This window comes from Pongo pygmaeus, chromosome 13 (assembly GCF_028885625.2).
Source record: "Pongo pygmaeus isolate AG05252 chromosome 13, NHGRI_mPonPyg2-v2.0_pri, whole genome shotgun sequence".
Lineage (NCBI taxonomy): Eukaryota > Metazoa > Chordata > Mammalia > Primates > Hominidae > Pongo > Pongo pygmaeus.
In genome coordinates this window covers 42,852,084-42,865,605 of record NC_072386.2, presented here as the reverse complement: position 1 = coordinate 42,865,605, position 13,522 = coordinate 42,852,084, and the positions used below count along the sequence as shown (strand labels likewise).

At 36.0% G+C, this 13,522-nt stretch overlaps 1 protein-coding gene across 5 annotated transcripts in view; it reads right to left on the bottom strand.

Annotated features, from left to right (window-relative positions):
- ZDHHC21 (zinc finger DHHC-type palmitoyltransferase 21) overlaps window positions 1-13,522 on the bottom strand; it is an 88,690-nt gene that overhangs the window by 15,761 nt on the left and 59,407 nt on the right. For all 5 annotated transcript variants that reach the window (XR_010123293.1, XM_063649508.1, XM_054501445.2 and 2 more), the window contains one exon: window positions 13,064-13,180. Coding sequence is in view for 4 of the 5 variants with exons in the window: in XM_063649508.1 (XP_063505578.1) it covers window positions 13,064-13,180 (117 nt within the window). In the remaining variant the exon portion in view is untranslated. The remainder of the gene's footprint in view (window positions 1-13,063; window positions 13,181-13,522) is intronic.

The window sequence follows — 13,522 nt, the reverse complement described above, 5'->3', positions numbered from 1 at the left end:
TAAAAAAGCTATAAAATCTTTCATATCATATTACAATTGGAAATACTATATCAGAAATACATTTATTTTATTTTTATCAAGCTAAAATTTAGAGGAAAACAAAAATGCTTTACAGAGCTCCCTTTATAGAAGTATATGTGAGCTGGGGTCAGCATAATCAGCAATGATGTTCATGTCTGCAATGCTGACCTGGAGTTGAGTACATCAAACATAATTGTTATAAAGAGTGTACTGAATGCTATTAATTCAAAATAATTTGGCAGAATACTAGGCAAAATTTAACTATAGGAATTAATAATTTCAGGACTACATTTCTGTGTATAGATTAAAAGGCAAGTAAATCAACTGATTAGTAAAATGATGTTTAGTAGATAGTCTCCTTTAAACTGATTTAACATTTTGAACATAAGATACTTTTCATTGAGTAAGGTAACCAAGTTAAAATTGTCACCCCTGCATTTATGATTTCTCCTGTATTTATTTAAGTAAACATTAACTTGGTGAGTTAAATATGAGTCAGTATTTATGGGGGAAAATATTTTCTTCTTAATTTGAAAAGCTTTGATTTAAGCTATCTTCAGCAATCCAAATAGAATCCAACAATAGTACCTGTGAAACCAAATGCAAAAATCACTATTTTTTTGTTTGAGAACTTAGTCTTTTACAAAATTGCAACTAAATACATCTGTCTCACCCTACCCCCAACCTCACCACAACTGAGAAAATCTCCAGAGACATCATCAAAAGCTTACACTATTATATAAACTCCACAGAGCCCAGAAAACAAAAATGCTTGTATATAAAATTTAGATAAACTGTCAGAGCAGTGTCATGGTACACAATAGCTCACTGTCAGAACCTCACCAGAATGCGCTGTACCAGCTGTTACAGCACTTCTTGATTAACTCTCTCCAAACCCAGTGACTGAAAACATGACGAATACAATCACCCACCACTATTAGTATTGGTGCTCATCAGAATGGACATTATTGTCAGCTATGTGTGAACTACTGCTCAATAATTCAGACAACATCAATTACATTAAATAACATCACTATCCATTTCATTCAGAAACAGCAAAAAAAACCAAAAAAACAGGCTAAACAGTCTGAAGTCTAAAAAATAATTCGACTAACTTGTTTCCCTTAATAAAAAATGCCTCGAAGTAGATTGATTTGAAAACATTTTTATTTCAATATAAATTGTAGTAAAAACGCACAAAAATGTATATTTAAATCCTGTTTAACATTAAATCGAAAAATAATCACAGGTAATCCTTTTGAATTGGGCTTCAGATTAGTCTACTTAACAGAAACATCTGGTTGTGCTGAAATCTTTTAACCTTGAAAATGAGATTAGAAATCCACTATTTTTAAGTTAAAGTAATTTCTGATTATTTTATCTGGGTCACAGATAATCTACTCTTGCTAGGTCTAAAATGACATCAGATTATCACCGCTATGATTATCCTGTTACCTTCCACTATCAATAGGAAGATAAGATAAATGATTTATTTATTCCAAGTAAAAATGAATAATGGTAAAAAAATTACTGAAAACTGATATGCTGCTTCCCTGAAACCTCAAGCTAAATCCCAAAGAGGCAGCACTTATTTTGCTTGTTTGATGTCTAGTAGGTCTATATTCAAGCTATGCAACAAAACAGTTTATGTAATGAAATGATATCCGTATCAGTAGTTTCCCAAAATGCCTCTAGGATCTTTAGGGTGCAAGAGTAGGGGAAAAAGTAAGACTGCAATGGAAGGATTAAATTTACTGTGATTCTTTCTCCCACTTCTTTCTTATGCCACCTGACAAATTCATCACTTACCACTGTAAAGAGAGATCCATGGATTCAAATTATGACAAAAACATGTCCAGATGTAAAATTTCTTGTAATCTTATCACAAAACAGCAAATTTATTTTATAAAGTAAGCATCATCTATATTTTAATTTAATTAAAATATTAAATAATATTTAAGTGCTAATTTAATTCATTCGATTTAAAATTAAACACCGAATGCATTAGACTTTTAAATAATCAAGCCTCAAAGAATCTTAAATCAATGTGAGGAAGAGTATATTCTGGAAACCCTTTTTAATTTCTTTTTTAAACCCAAAAAGGGTAATGCTTGAGGTTCACTATGAAATCCCAGCTAAAGAGATTTAAAAATTTATTGTAATTCTAAAAAGTACTTGTATTCAAGAGAAAGTAAAGTGACTAAAGGTTAGGATAACAAATAGAATATATCCTCTCTCTTGCTTTTCTCTTTCTTAATAATTCTTTTTTGATTGTTTCACAGAGGTATAATTGCTATAGATATCAGCAGTGTCTGGTACAGTGCTCTGAGAGGTTACTACACATATGCAGAAAGAGATGAAACTTTTGGAGTGAGCATTATTCAACAAATGTGGTTTCTACTCAGTTTTAGAAATACCACATCATAACCAAATCTCTCTACCTTAATAAAAGGTAATGTTCAATACTACAGAAATTGCAATACTTCGCAATTTGAGAATTTGAGAATTAACATGTTGATAGAAGGGAAGAGAGTCAGAATCAAACCTGATACACAAAAACCATAAATAACTTACAGAAATACCTCGAAGATATTGCAGGTTTGGTTCTAAACAATGAAATGAGTATTGCAATAAAGCCGGTAGCAAAAATTTTTCGGTTTCTCACTGCATATAAAAGTTATGTTTATGCTATACTCTATGAAGTGTACAACAGCATTATGTCTAAAACACAATGTACATACCTACCTTAAATTAAAAATTATTTATTGATAAAAAATGCTAATGATCATTTGAACCTTCAGGGAGATGTAATATTTTTGCTGGTAGGGGGTCTTGCCTCCAAGTTGACAGCTTCTGATTGGCCAGGGTGGTGGCTGCTGAAGGTTGGGGTGGCTGTCACAATTAAAACAATAAACCGGTGGCTCACACCTGTAATCCCAGCATTTTGGAAGGCCGAGGCAGGTGGTTATCGAGGTCAAGCGATCGATACCATCCTGGCCAACAAGGTGAAATCTCATCTCTACTAAAAATACAAAAATTAGCTGGCGTGTTGGTGCACACCTGTAGTCCCAGCTACTTGGGAGGCTGAGGCAAGAGAATCGCTTAAACCCGAGAGACAGAGGTCGCAGTGAGCCGAAATCACGCCACTGCACTCCAGCCTGGAGACAGAGAAAGACTCCATCCCAAAACAAACAAACAAACAAAAAAAACCAATAAAGTCTGCTGCATAGGTTGACTCTTCCTTTCATGAAAGATTTCTCCGCAGCATGCAATGCAATTTGATAGCACTTTACCCACAGTAGGACTTCATTCAAAAATTTGGAGTCAATCCTCTCAAACACTGCCACTGCTTTACCAACTAAGTCCATATACTCTTCTAAATCCTTTGTTGTCATTTCAATAATGTCCACAGTATCTTCACTAGGAGTAAACTCCATCTCAAAACACCACTTTTTGGGCTCATCCATAAGAAGCAACCTCCCATTCATTCAACACTGATCATGAGACTGTAGCAATTCGGTCACATCTTCCACTCCTTATTTCTCCTGTTATTTCTAGCACATCTTTAGTTACCCCCTCCACTGAAGTCTTGAACCCTTCAAAGTTAACCATGAAGTTTAGAATCAACTTCTTCCAAACTCCCATTCATATTGTTATTTTGGTCCCCTCCCATAAATCACAAATGCTCTTAATGGCATCTAAAATGGTAAATCTTTTCTAGAAGGTTTTCAATGTGCTTTCTCCAGATCCATCAGAAGAATCACTATCTACAGCAGCTATAGCCCATGAAATGTGTTTCTTAAATGATAAGACTTAAAAGTTGAAATTACTACTCCTTGATCCATGGCATGCATAATGGATGTAGCAGGCATGAAAACAACATTAATCTGCTTGTATATCTTCATCAGAGCTCTTGAGTGACTTGATGCATTGTCAATGAGCAGTAATATTACAAAAGGAACTTTTTTTCCTGAGCAGTAGTTCTCAATAGTGGACTTAAAATATTCAGCAAGCCATGCTGTAAACAGATGTGGCTGTCACTTAGGCTTTGTTTTTCCATTTCTAGGGCAAAGGCAGAGTAGATTTAGCATAATTCTTAAGAGCCTAGGATTTTTGGAATGGCAAATGAGCACTGGCTTCAACTTACTATCACCAGCTGCATTTAACCGTTAACAAGAGAGTCAGTCTGTCCTGTACTTTGAAGCTTTGAAGCCAGGTATCAACTTTTCCTCTGTAGCTACAAAAGTCCTACATGGCACCTTCTTCCAATAGAAGGCTGTTTTGTGTACACTGAACATCTGTTGTTTTGTGTGGCCACCTTCATTAATCATCTTAGATCTTTTGGCTAATTTGTTGCAACTTCTACATCAGCACTTGCTGCTTCACCTTGCATTTTTTATGTTATGGAAATGCCTTCTTTCCTTAAGCCTTAAGAACAAACTTCTGTTAGCTTCCAACTTTCCTTCTGCAGCTTCCTCACCTCTTACAGGCTTCATAAAATTGAAGAGTTAGGGCCTTGCTCTGGATTAGGCTTGGTTTAATGGAATGTTGTGGCTTGTGTGATCTTCTATCCAGACCACCAAAAATTTCTCCGTATCAACAATAAAGCTGCTTCACTTTCTTATCATTTGTACGTTCTGTGAAGCAGCATTTTAAATTTCCTTCAAAAACTTTTCCTTTGCATTCATAACTTGGCAATTTGGCACAAGAGGTCTAGTTTTCGGCCTGTCTTCAGCTTTTAACACACCTTTCTCATTAGGTTTCATCATTTGTAGTTTTTGATTTAAAGTGAGAGACATGCAACTCTTCTTTTCACTTGAATACTTACAGGCCACCATAGGGTTATTATTTGGCCTAATTTCAATATTATTGTATCTTAGGGAATAGCAAGGCCCAAAGAAGAGAGATAGAGGAATGGCCAGTGAATGCAGCGGCAGTCAGAACACACACAACATTTACCAATTAAGTTTGCCATTTATACGGGCGCAGTCTGTGGTGCCCCAAAATAATTACAATAGTAACATCAAAAATCACCAATCATTGATCATAGTACCAGATATAATAATCATGAACATGTTTGAAATATTACGAGAATTACCAAACTGTGGCACAGAAACAACAGGTAAGCACACATTCTTGGGAATATTGTACTGAAACACTTACTCAATGCATCGTTGCCACAAACCTTCAACTAGTTAAAAAAAAAACACACACACACATTATCTACAAAGCACAATACAACAAGTATGCCTGTACAGCATATATACTGTGGATAAGAAATTGTGTTTATCAGAATATATTCAGTAAAAATGTATCAAAACTACTATCAAGCAACGGTAATTAAGAAAGTGTGGTCCTGGCATAAAGATATCTCTATGTCATAAAGATAGACATACAGATAAATAAAATAGAGTTAAGAGTCCAGAAAACATCCAGTTAATTTTCAACAAAGGTGTCAAGACTATTCAATGGTGGAAAGAATTGTCTTTGCAAGAAATGGTGCTGGGACAACTAGGTATCTACTGTAAAAGAATGAAGATGGATCCCTACTTCACACAACGTACAAAAATTAACTCAAAATGACTCATAGTACTAAATGTAAAAGCTAAAACAATAAAACCCTTAGAAGAAAATACAGGAGTGAATTTTGTTGACCTTGGATTAGGCAATGGTATCTTAGATATGACACAAAAGGCATATATTACCAAAGAAAAAAATAAATTGAAACAATAAAAAGTACTAATTTTGTGCTTCAAAAGACACTGTTAATGAAGTGAAAATATAACTAAGAGAATGTGAGAATATTTGCAAATCACATATTTGCAAATAATATATCTGAAAAGGGACTTACACCTAGAATATATAACTTTTCTAACTCAACAGTAAAATGGCAACCCAATTAAAACATGGTCAAAGGATTTCTTCAAAGATATACAAATGGACAATGAGCATGTGAAAAGATACTCAACCTCATTAGTTCACCAGGGAAATGCAAATTAAAACTATGATGAGGTATTACCGTTTTTTAAAAGACAGGTAATAACAATCGTCACCAAGGCTGTAGAGGAATTAGAACCCTCAAATACTGCTAGTGGGAATGCAAAATGGTGCAGCAACTTTAGAAAATAGTGGCAGTTCTTTAAAAGTTAAATGTAGTTTCCATTAGACTCAGCAATTCCACTTCTATATACCCCAGAGAAATGAAAATGTACATCCACACAAAAACGTGTAGGTGGGCTTCAAGATAGCTGACTAGAAACAACTGGTACTCACCTCCTCCACAAAGAAGAACCAAAATAGTGAGTAGATAATCACACGTAAAATATATCATCTAAGAGAGAACACTGGAATTCAACAGAGAAGTGAATGGAAACACCGTCCTAAAGCAAGGACTGAGAGGAAAGCAAGGTAGCCTGGTTAGCCAAAATTGGCTGGGGGCATGGAGAGGCTCCCCAGTGCAGGAAAAGGGTACGTCAGTGACCCCCATTGCCCAACATTCCCACTGCAGACTCCTGCATCCTAGCTAGAGGAAAGCCCCTAAACCCTCACAAGTCTCAAGACTAATGGGAGCTGCCTGGAGAATACATGAAGGCACCGCTCCAGAGAGGAGGATCATACTGGGTCCCACACAGCCTCTGAGCCCTAAGCAGCTCCAGGAAGGCACCATATTAAGAGTCCAGCCCTCACCAGACTGTATCCTGCCAGTGAGCCCAACAGCCCCTGCATCTCCACATTTCTGGAGCCCCACTGATATTCCCTGCCCTCAGCCACTGCTGCAGTTGGCTGCTACCACCAAGGCTGAAGCACAAACTATTGGCAAAGACCCTGCTGACCCCAGCAGCAAATCCAGGGTGCATTTTCACATGCCCCAATGTCAAACCCCCACCCACAGCAGCCATTGTGGGCTGGCACTGCCAGGCTGAAATACAAGCAAAGTGTGCAATCCCCAGCCCGCTGCATACAGCTGCAGCCCCTGAAAGCAACGCCGTCCTCCCCAGTAGCAGGGCTGCAATGGATGCCACCCCCATCCAAACATTTTGCCTTGGGCCTGGAGATCACCCCACCAATGCCTACCACAGCCGGTGGGTGAATGTACTACCAGGGGACCTGAGGCTAGGTCTCCCCAACCCCAAACACCAGTAGCTGAGGCTAGGTCTGCCCATACCGAAACTCTAGTACCCAAACACACTGTCCAGAAGCCTGGGGACCATCTACAGCCCAGTCCACCATTTCTGGCACCTGAACACCCCTCTCAGGGACCAGAGGTCAGGGCCACCCAGCCTGCTACTACCACCACAGCTGGCACCCACACATGCCACCTGCAGGTCTGAGGGCTGGCCCACCCAGCCCATTGCTGATATTGTCAACACCAAGGCAAACCACTTGGGAGCCAGAGGTTTGTTCTGCCATTACTATTGCCATTACCCATGCCATGCCTATTTCCCAGGACCCGAGAACCTGTCCACCTGCCTGGTGCATTGCTGCCACTATCCACACCTGAACAAGCCACGTGGAGGCCCAAGAATTGGTCTGTGTGGACCTGCTAACAGCAGTGCCAATGCCACCCCAGTGCCCACGGACAGGCCCACTTGCTGCTGCCACCACTAAGGACTAAGGACAAGCCCACCTGGCAACCCAGTCCCTAACAAAATTTCACCACAACATCCACTAACAACCACACCCTAAGCCACTGATGAAATCACAGATACCACTGATGCTGTTTACAGCCAAACAAATCCTACAGCAACTATAATACTGCACATTCCCAGAATCAAAACCAAAGGGCCCCAACCAACCAACACAACAGATACATGTCCAGGAAAAAGACCTCTCCCACAAAAGCAAATTCAAAAAACTAGAAAAAACATCTGTTACAACAGACGCATAGATATCAACATAGGGACACAAGAAACATAAAAAAGCAAGGAAATATGGCACTCCAAAGAAATACAGTAATTCTCCAATAAAACATTACAATCAAAAAGATATATATGAAATCCCAGAAAAATAATTCAAAATAATATTAAAGAAGTTCATTGAGATAAAGAGAATACAGAAAATATGAAGCAATCAGAAAAACAATTCCAGATCTGAATAAGGAATTTACTAAACAAGTACAAATAAAAAAGAACCAAACAAATTGAAGAATCATTAAATGAAATACAAAATACATTTCAAAGTTTCAATAATAGAAAAGATCAAGAAGAAGGAAGAATTTCATTACTTGAAGACAGGTATTTTTAAATAACCCAGTCTGACAAAAATAAAGAAAAAAGCATTTAAAAAATGAACAAAGACTACGTGACATATTGAACACCATAAAGTGACCAAATACTTTAATTTGTAATGTCCCAGAAGATAAAGAGAAAACAAAAAACCTAGAAAACCTACTTAAGGATATAACAGCTGAAAACTTCTCAAGTCTAGCAAGTGATCTAGACACCTAAGTATAGGAAGCTCAGGGATCCCCAAACAGATACAATGCAAAAAGGTCTTCTCTGATTTGGCACATCATAATCAAACTATCAAAAGTCAAAGACAAAGACAGAATTGTAAAAACAGTAAGAAAGAAAGCATCAAGTCCCGTATGAGGAATCTCCATCAGACTAACAGTGTATTTCTCCACAGAAACTTTATAGGCCAGGGGAAAATGGGATAACATATTCAAAGTGTGGAACGAAAAACACTTTCAGACAAAAACACTATTTCCAGCAAAATTATCCTTCATAAATAAAGGAAAAAGGCAGGTGATAACAAGCAAAAGCTGTGGGACTTTATCACCCCTAGACTGGTCCTACAAGAAATGCTTAAGAGAGTCCTACACTTGGAAACGAAAGGATGATAGCTACCATCATAAAAACACATGAAAGTATAAAACCCACTCTTGGGTGGTTGAGGCACAAGAATTGCTTGGACCTGGGAGGTGGAGGTTGCAGTGAGCCGAGATCGCAACACTGCACTCTAGCCTAGGCAACAGAGCAAGACTCTGTCTCAATTTTTTTATAAAAAATTAATTTAAAACCCACTGGCAGAGCAAACACACAAATAAGGAAGAGGAAGAACTCTAATGTTACCATTACAGAAAACCATCAAACCACAATGATAAACAATAAAAGAAAAACAAAGGTACAAAGGATATATAAAACAATCAGAAATCAATTAATAAAATGACAGGAGTAAGCCTCACATATCAATAATAATCTTTAATGTAAATGGATTAAACTCCACATTTAAAACATATAGACTTTCTGAATGGACTAAAAAAACAAACATGACACAACAATATGCTGCCTACAAAACATTCATCTCACCTGTAAAGACACATATAGACTGAAAGTAAAGAGACAGAAAAAGATATTCCAAGCAAATGGAAACCAAAAGTAAGCTGGAATAGCTAGCTATACTTATGTCAGATATGCAGACTTTAAGTTAAAAATAGTAAAAAGTTACAAAGCAGGCCATTATATGAGATCAATTCAGCAAGAAGATATAACAACTCTAAATATATATGCACCCAACACCAGAGTACCCAGATATATAAACCAAGTATTAGATTTAAAGGGAAAGATAGACTCTAATACAGTAATAGTTGAGGACTTGGACACAGGATTCTCAGCATTAGACAGATCTAGTAAAATAGTTCACAAAGAAACATCAGATTTAAACTGCTCTCTAGACCAACTGGACCTAATAGATATTTACAAAACATTTCATCCAACAGCTACAGAATACACATTGTTCATCAGCAAATGGAACATTTTCCAAGATAGACCATAGGTTAGGACACAAAACAAGTCTCAAGAAACATGAAAAAAATCTAAATTGTATCAAGTATCTTCTGAGACCACAGTGGAATAAAACTAAAAATCAATAACAAGAGGAACTTTGGAAACTATACAAATACACGGAAATTAAGCAAGGTGGTTCTTAACAACCAGTGGGCCAAGAAAGAAACTAAGTAGGAAATCACTTTCTTAAAAAAATGAAAATGAAAACGAAACATACCAAAACCTACGGACTACAACAAAAGCAGTGCTAGGAGGGAAGTTTATAGTAATAAATGCCTATATCAAACCAGTAGAAAGATTTCAGGCAAACAGTCTAATGATGCACCTCAAGGAACCAGAAAAGCAAGAACGAACCAAACCGAAAATTAGTAGAAGGAAAGAAATAATGAAGACCGGATGAGATGTAAAAGCAAAAGAGACTAAAAAAAATATGCAAAGAAGCAATAAGACAAAAAGTTGGTGTTTTGAAAAGATAAACAAGTGAATAAACCACTTTCAAGACTAACCAAGAAGAGAGAGGACCCAAGTAAATAAAATCAGACGTGAAAAAGAAGACATTACAGCTGATACCATCGAAATACAAAGATTATCAAAGATTATTATGAACAACTATATACCAACAAACTGAAAAACCTAGAGTAAATGATAAATTCCCAGACACATAAAACCTACCACGATTGAATTGGGTAGAAATAGAAAACTTGAACAAACCAATAAAAAGTAACGATATCAAAGTAGTAATAAAAAGTCTCCCAACAAAGAAAAGTCCAGGACCCAGACAACTTCACTGCAAATTCTACCAAGTGTTAAAATAAGTAGAACTAACACCAATTCTCCTCAAACTATTTCAAAAAATTGAAGAGGAAGGAACTGGAACTCTCAACAAACTAAGCACAGAAGAAACATACTACAACATAATAAAGGCCATCTATGGCCTTTTATGTTGATGGTATCTTATAACAAGAAAAACCTAAAGGCTCTACCAAAAAACTCTTCAATCTGATAATTAAATTCAGTAAAGTCACAGGATACAAAATCAGCATACAAAAATCAGTAAATCAGTAGCGTTTCTATACACCAATAATGAACTAGCTGAGAAAGAAATAAAAAAACACAATCCCATTTACAATAGCTCCAACAACAACAGCAACACTGTAAGAATAAATTTAACCAAGGAGGTGAAAGATCTCTATAAGTAAAACTGCAAAGCACTGATGAAAGAAATTAAAGGAGGAGACAAACAAAGGAAAGCTATCCCATGATCATGGATCAGAAGAATTATTATTGTTAAATGACCATACCACCCAAAGCAATCTACAGATTTGATATAATCAGTATCAAAATACCAACATCATTTTTCACACAATTAGAGAAAACAATCCTAAAATTCGTATGAAGTCAAAAAAGGGCCCGAATAGTCAAAAAAATCCTAAGCAAAAAGGACAATGCTGGAGGCATTACATTACCTGACTTCAAAGTATATTATGAGACTATAGTAACCAAAACAGCATAGTATCCGTATAAAAGCAGACACATAGACACACAGACCAAGGGAACAGAATAGAGAATCCAGAAATAAATTCAAATATTTACAGCCAACTGATTTTTGACAAAAGTATCAAGAACATACATTGGGAAAAAACAACAGTCTTTTGAATAAATGAGAAGTGCTGGGAAAATTGGATATCCACATGCATAAGAATGAAGACTGAAACTGGACCCCATCTCTCACCATATACAGAAACCAACTCAAGATGTATTAAAGACTTAAACATAAAACCTACAACTGTGAAAATACCAGAAGAAAACTTAGGAAAAATATTTCAGGACTTGGTCTAGATGAAAATTTTATGGCTAAGACCTCAAAAAGTGCAGACAACAAATACAGACAAATGGGACTCTATTAAATTAAAAAGCTGTATAGTAAACAATCAACAGAGTGAAGGGACAACCTGTAGAATGAGAGAAAACACTTGAACTTTTTGCTTGACAAGGGACACTACCCAGAATATACAAGGAACTCAACAATAAAAAAAAAAAAAGGTACCATTAAAAAGTGGGCAAAGGACATGAATATGCATATCTCAAAAGAAGATATGCAAATAGCCAACAGGTATATGAAAAGTACTCACTATCATTAATCAACAGGGAAATGCGAGTCAAAACCACAATAACATATCATCTTAGAACAGCTTTTATTAAAAGGACAAAAAGTAACAGATGCTGGCAAACATGCAGAGAAAAGGGAACTCTTGTACACTGTTGGTGGGAATGTAAATTAGCATAATCACTAAGGAAAAGAACACTGAGAATTCTCAAAAAACTAAAAATAGAACTACCATAAGATCCAGCAATCCACTATTGGGTATTTATCCAAAGGAAAAAAACAATCAGTATATTAAAGGGATATCTGCATTTGCACGTTTATCCCAGCACTATTCACAAGAGCAAGGATAGGAAATCAACCTAAGTGTCTATCAACAGATGAATGAATTTTAAAAATCTGGTATATATACACAATGGAATAATACTATGAGCCATAAAAAGAATGAAATTCTGTCATTTGCAGCAACATGGATGGAACTGGAGGTCATTATGTTAAGTGAAACAAACCAGGCACAGAAAGACAAATATCGTTATTTTCTCACTCATATGTGGGAGCCAAAAAAGCTGATCTCATGGAGGTCAAGAATTGAATGAGAGATACAAGAGGCTGGAAAGGGTGCATGGGTGGAGGAGGGGACGAAGAAAGTGTGGTTAATGGTTATAAACACACAGAAGAAATAAGTGATAATGCTCAGTAGCACAGTAGGGTGACTACAGTCAGCAACAATGTATATTTTAAAGTAACTAGCAGAGAGGACTTGAAATGTTCCTAATATATAGAAATGATAAATACTCAAGGTGATGGAGACCCCAAATACTCTGATTTGATCATTATATATTATATGCATGTAACAAATACTCATATGTACCCCATAAATATGTAAGATACTGTGTATCAATAAAAAACTACAAACATGATGTCTATAGTCATATAAAAACACTGATTTGTTAGCTTTTAAAAACAGGATACAAAATTGTGTGTACTTTGTACTTGATTATTACTTTAAAATTACATAGGCACATGAAAGTATTAAAAGGCATGGGTAATTTTCTCCTTTGATTTCTAAACTTTCTATAACTTTTGAGAATTACATTCATAATTAGGTAATATATTCATAAATGTTACTTTACATTAAAAATATACTTACTGTGATGATGCCAATTAGTTGAGTGTAAAAGAGTCCAGTTATTCCAACTAACATAGTAATGCCCATAAAGGCTGCTAGTCTCATTATGGCCAATTCATGTCTAAAAACAAAGAGGTCCTAAAAAGAAAAAGAAAGTCTTAAAAACCATTCAGAGTTGCTTATATTGCTTACAGTCGCAATAATAATCAAGAATTGAGCCATAACACATCTTCCTTATTATCTTAAAAGAACTACCTCTCCCTCTTTTATACTTCTATTTAAATCAATGTATAAATGTTTTAAAATTTCAAAAATAGGTATTTTAATTTACAATAGCAAGCTGGAAAATACAGGAGTTTACTACTCTACTGCATCAAAACTCCTCAACCTTAGGTGTAAGTTAGCCTTGTTTGTTTTTTGAACCTATTTTGGGCAAAAAAAAAAAAAAAAAAGAAAAGAAAAGAAAAAGAAACCCAAAAC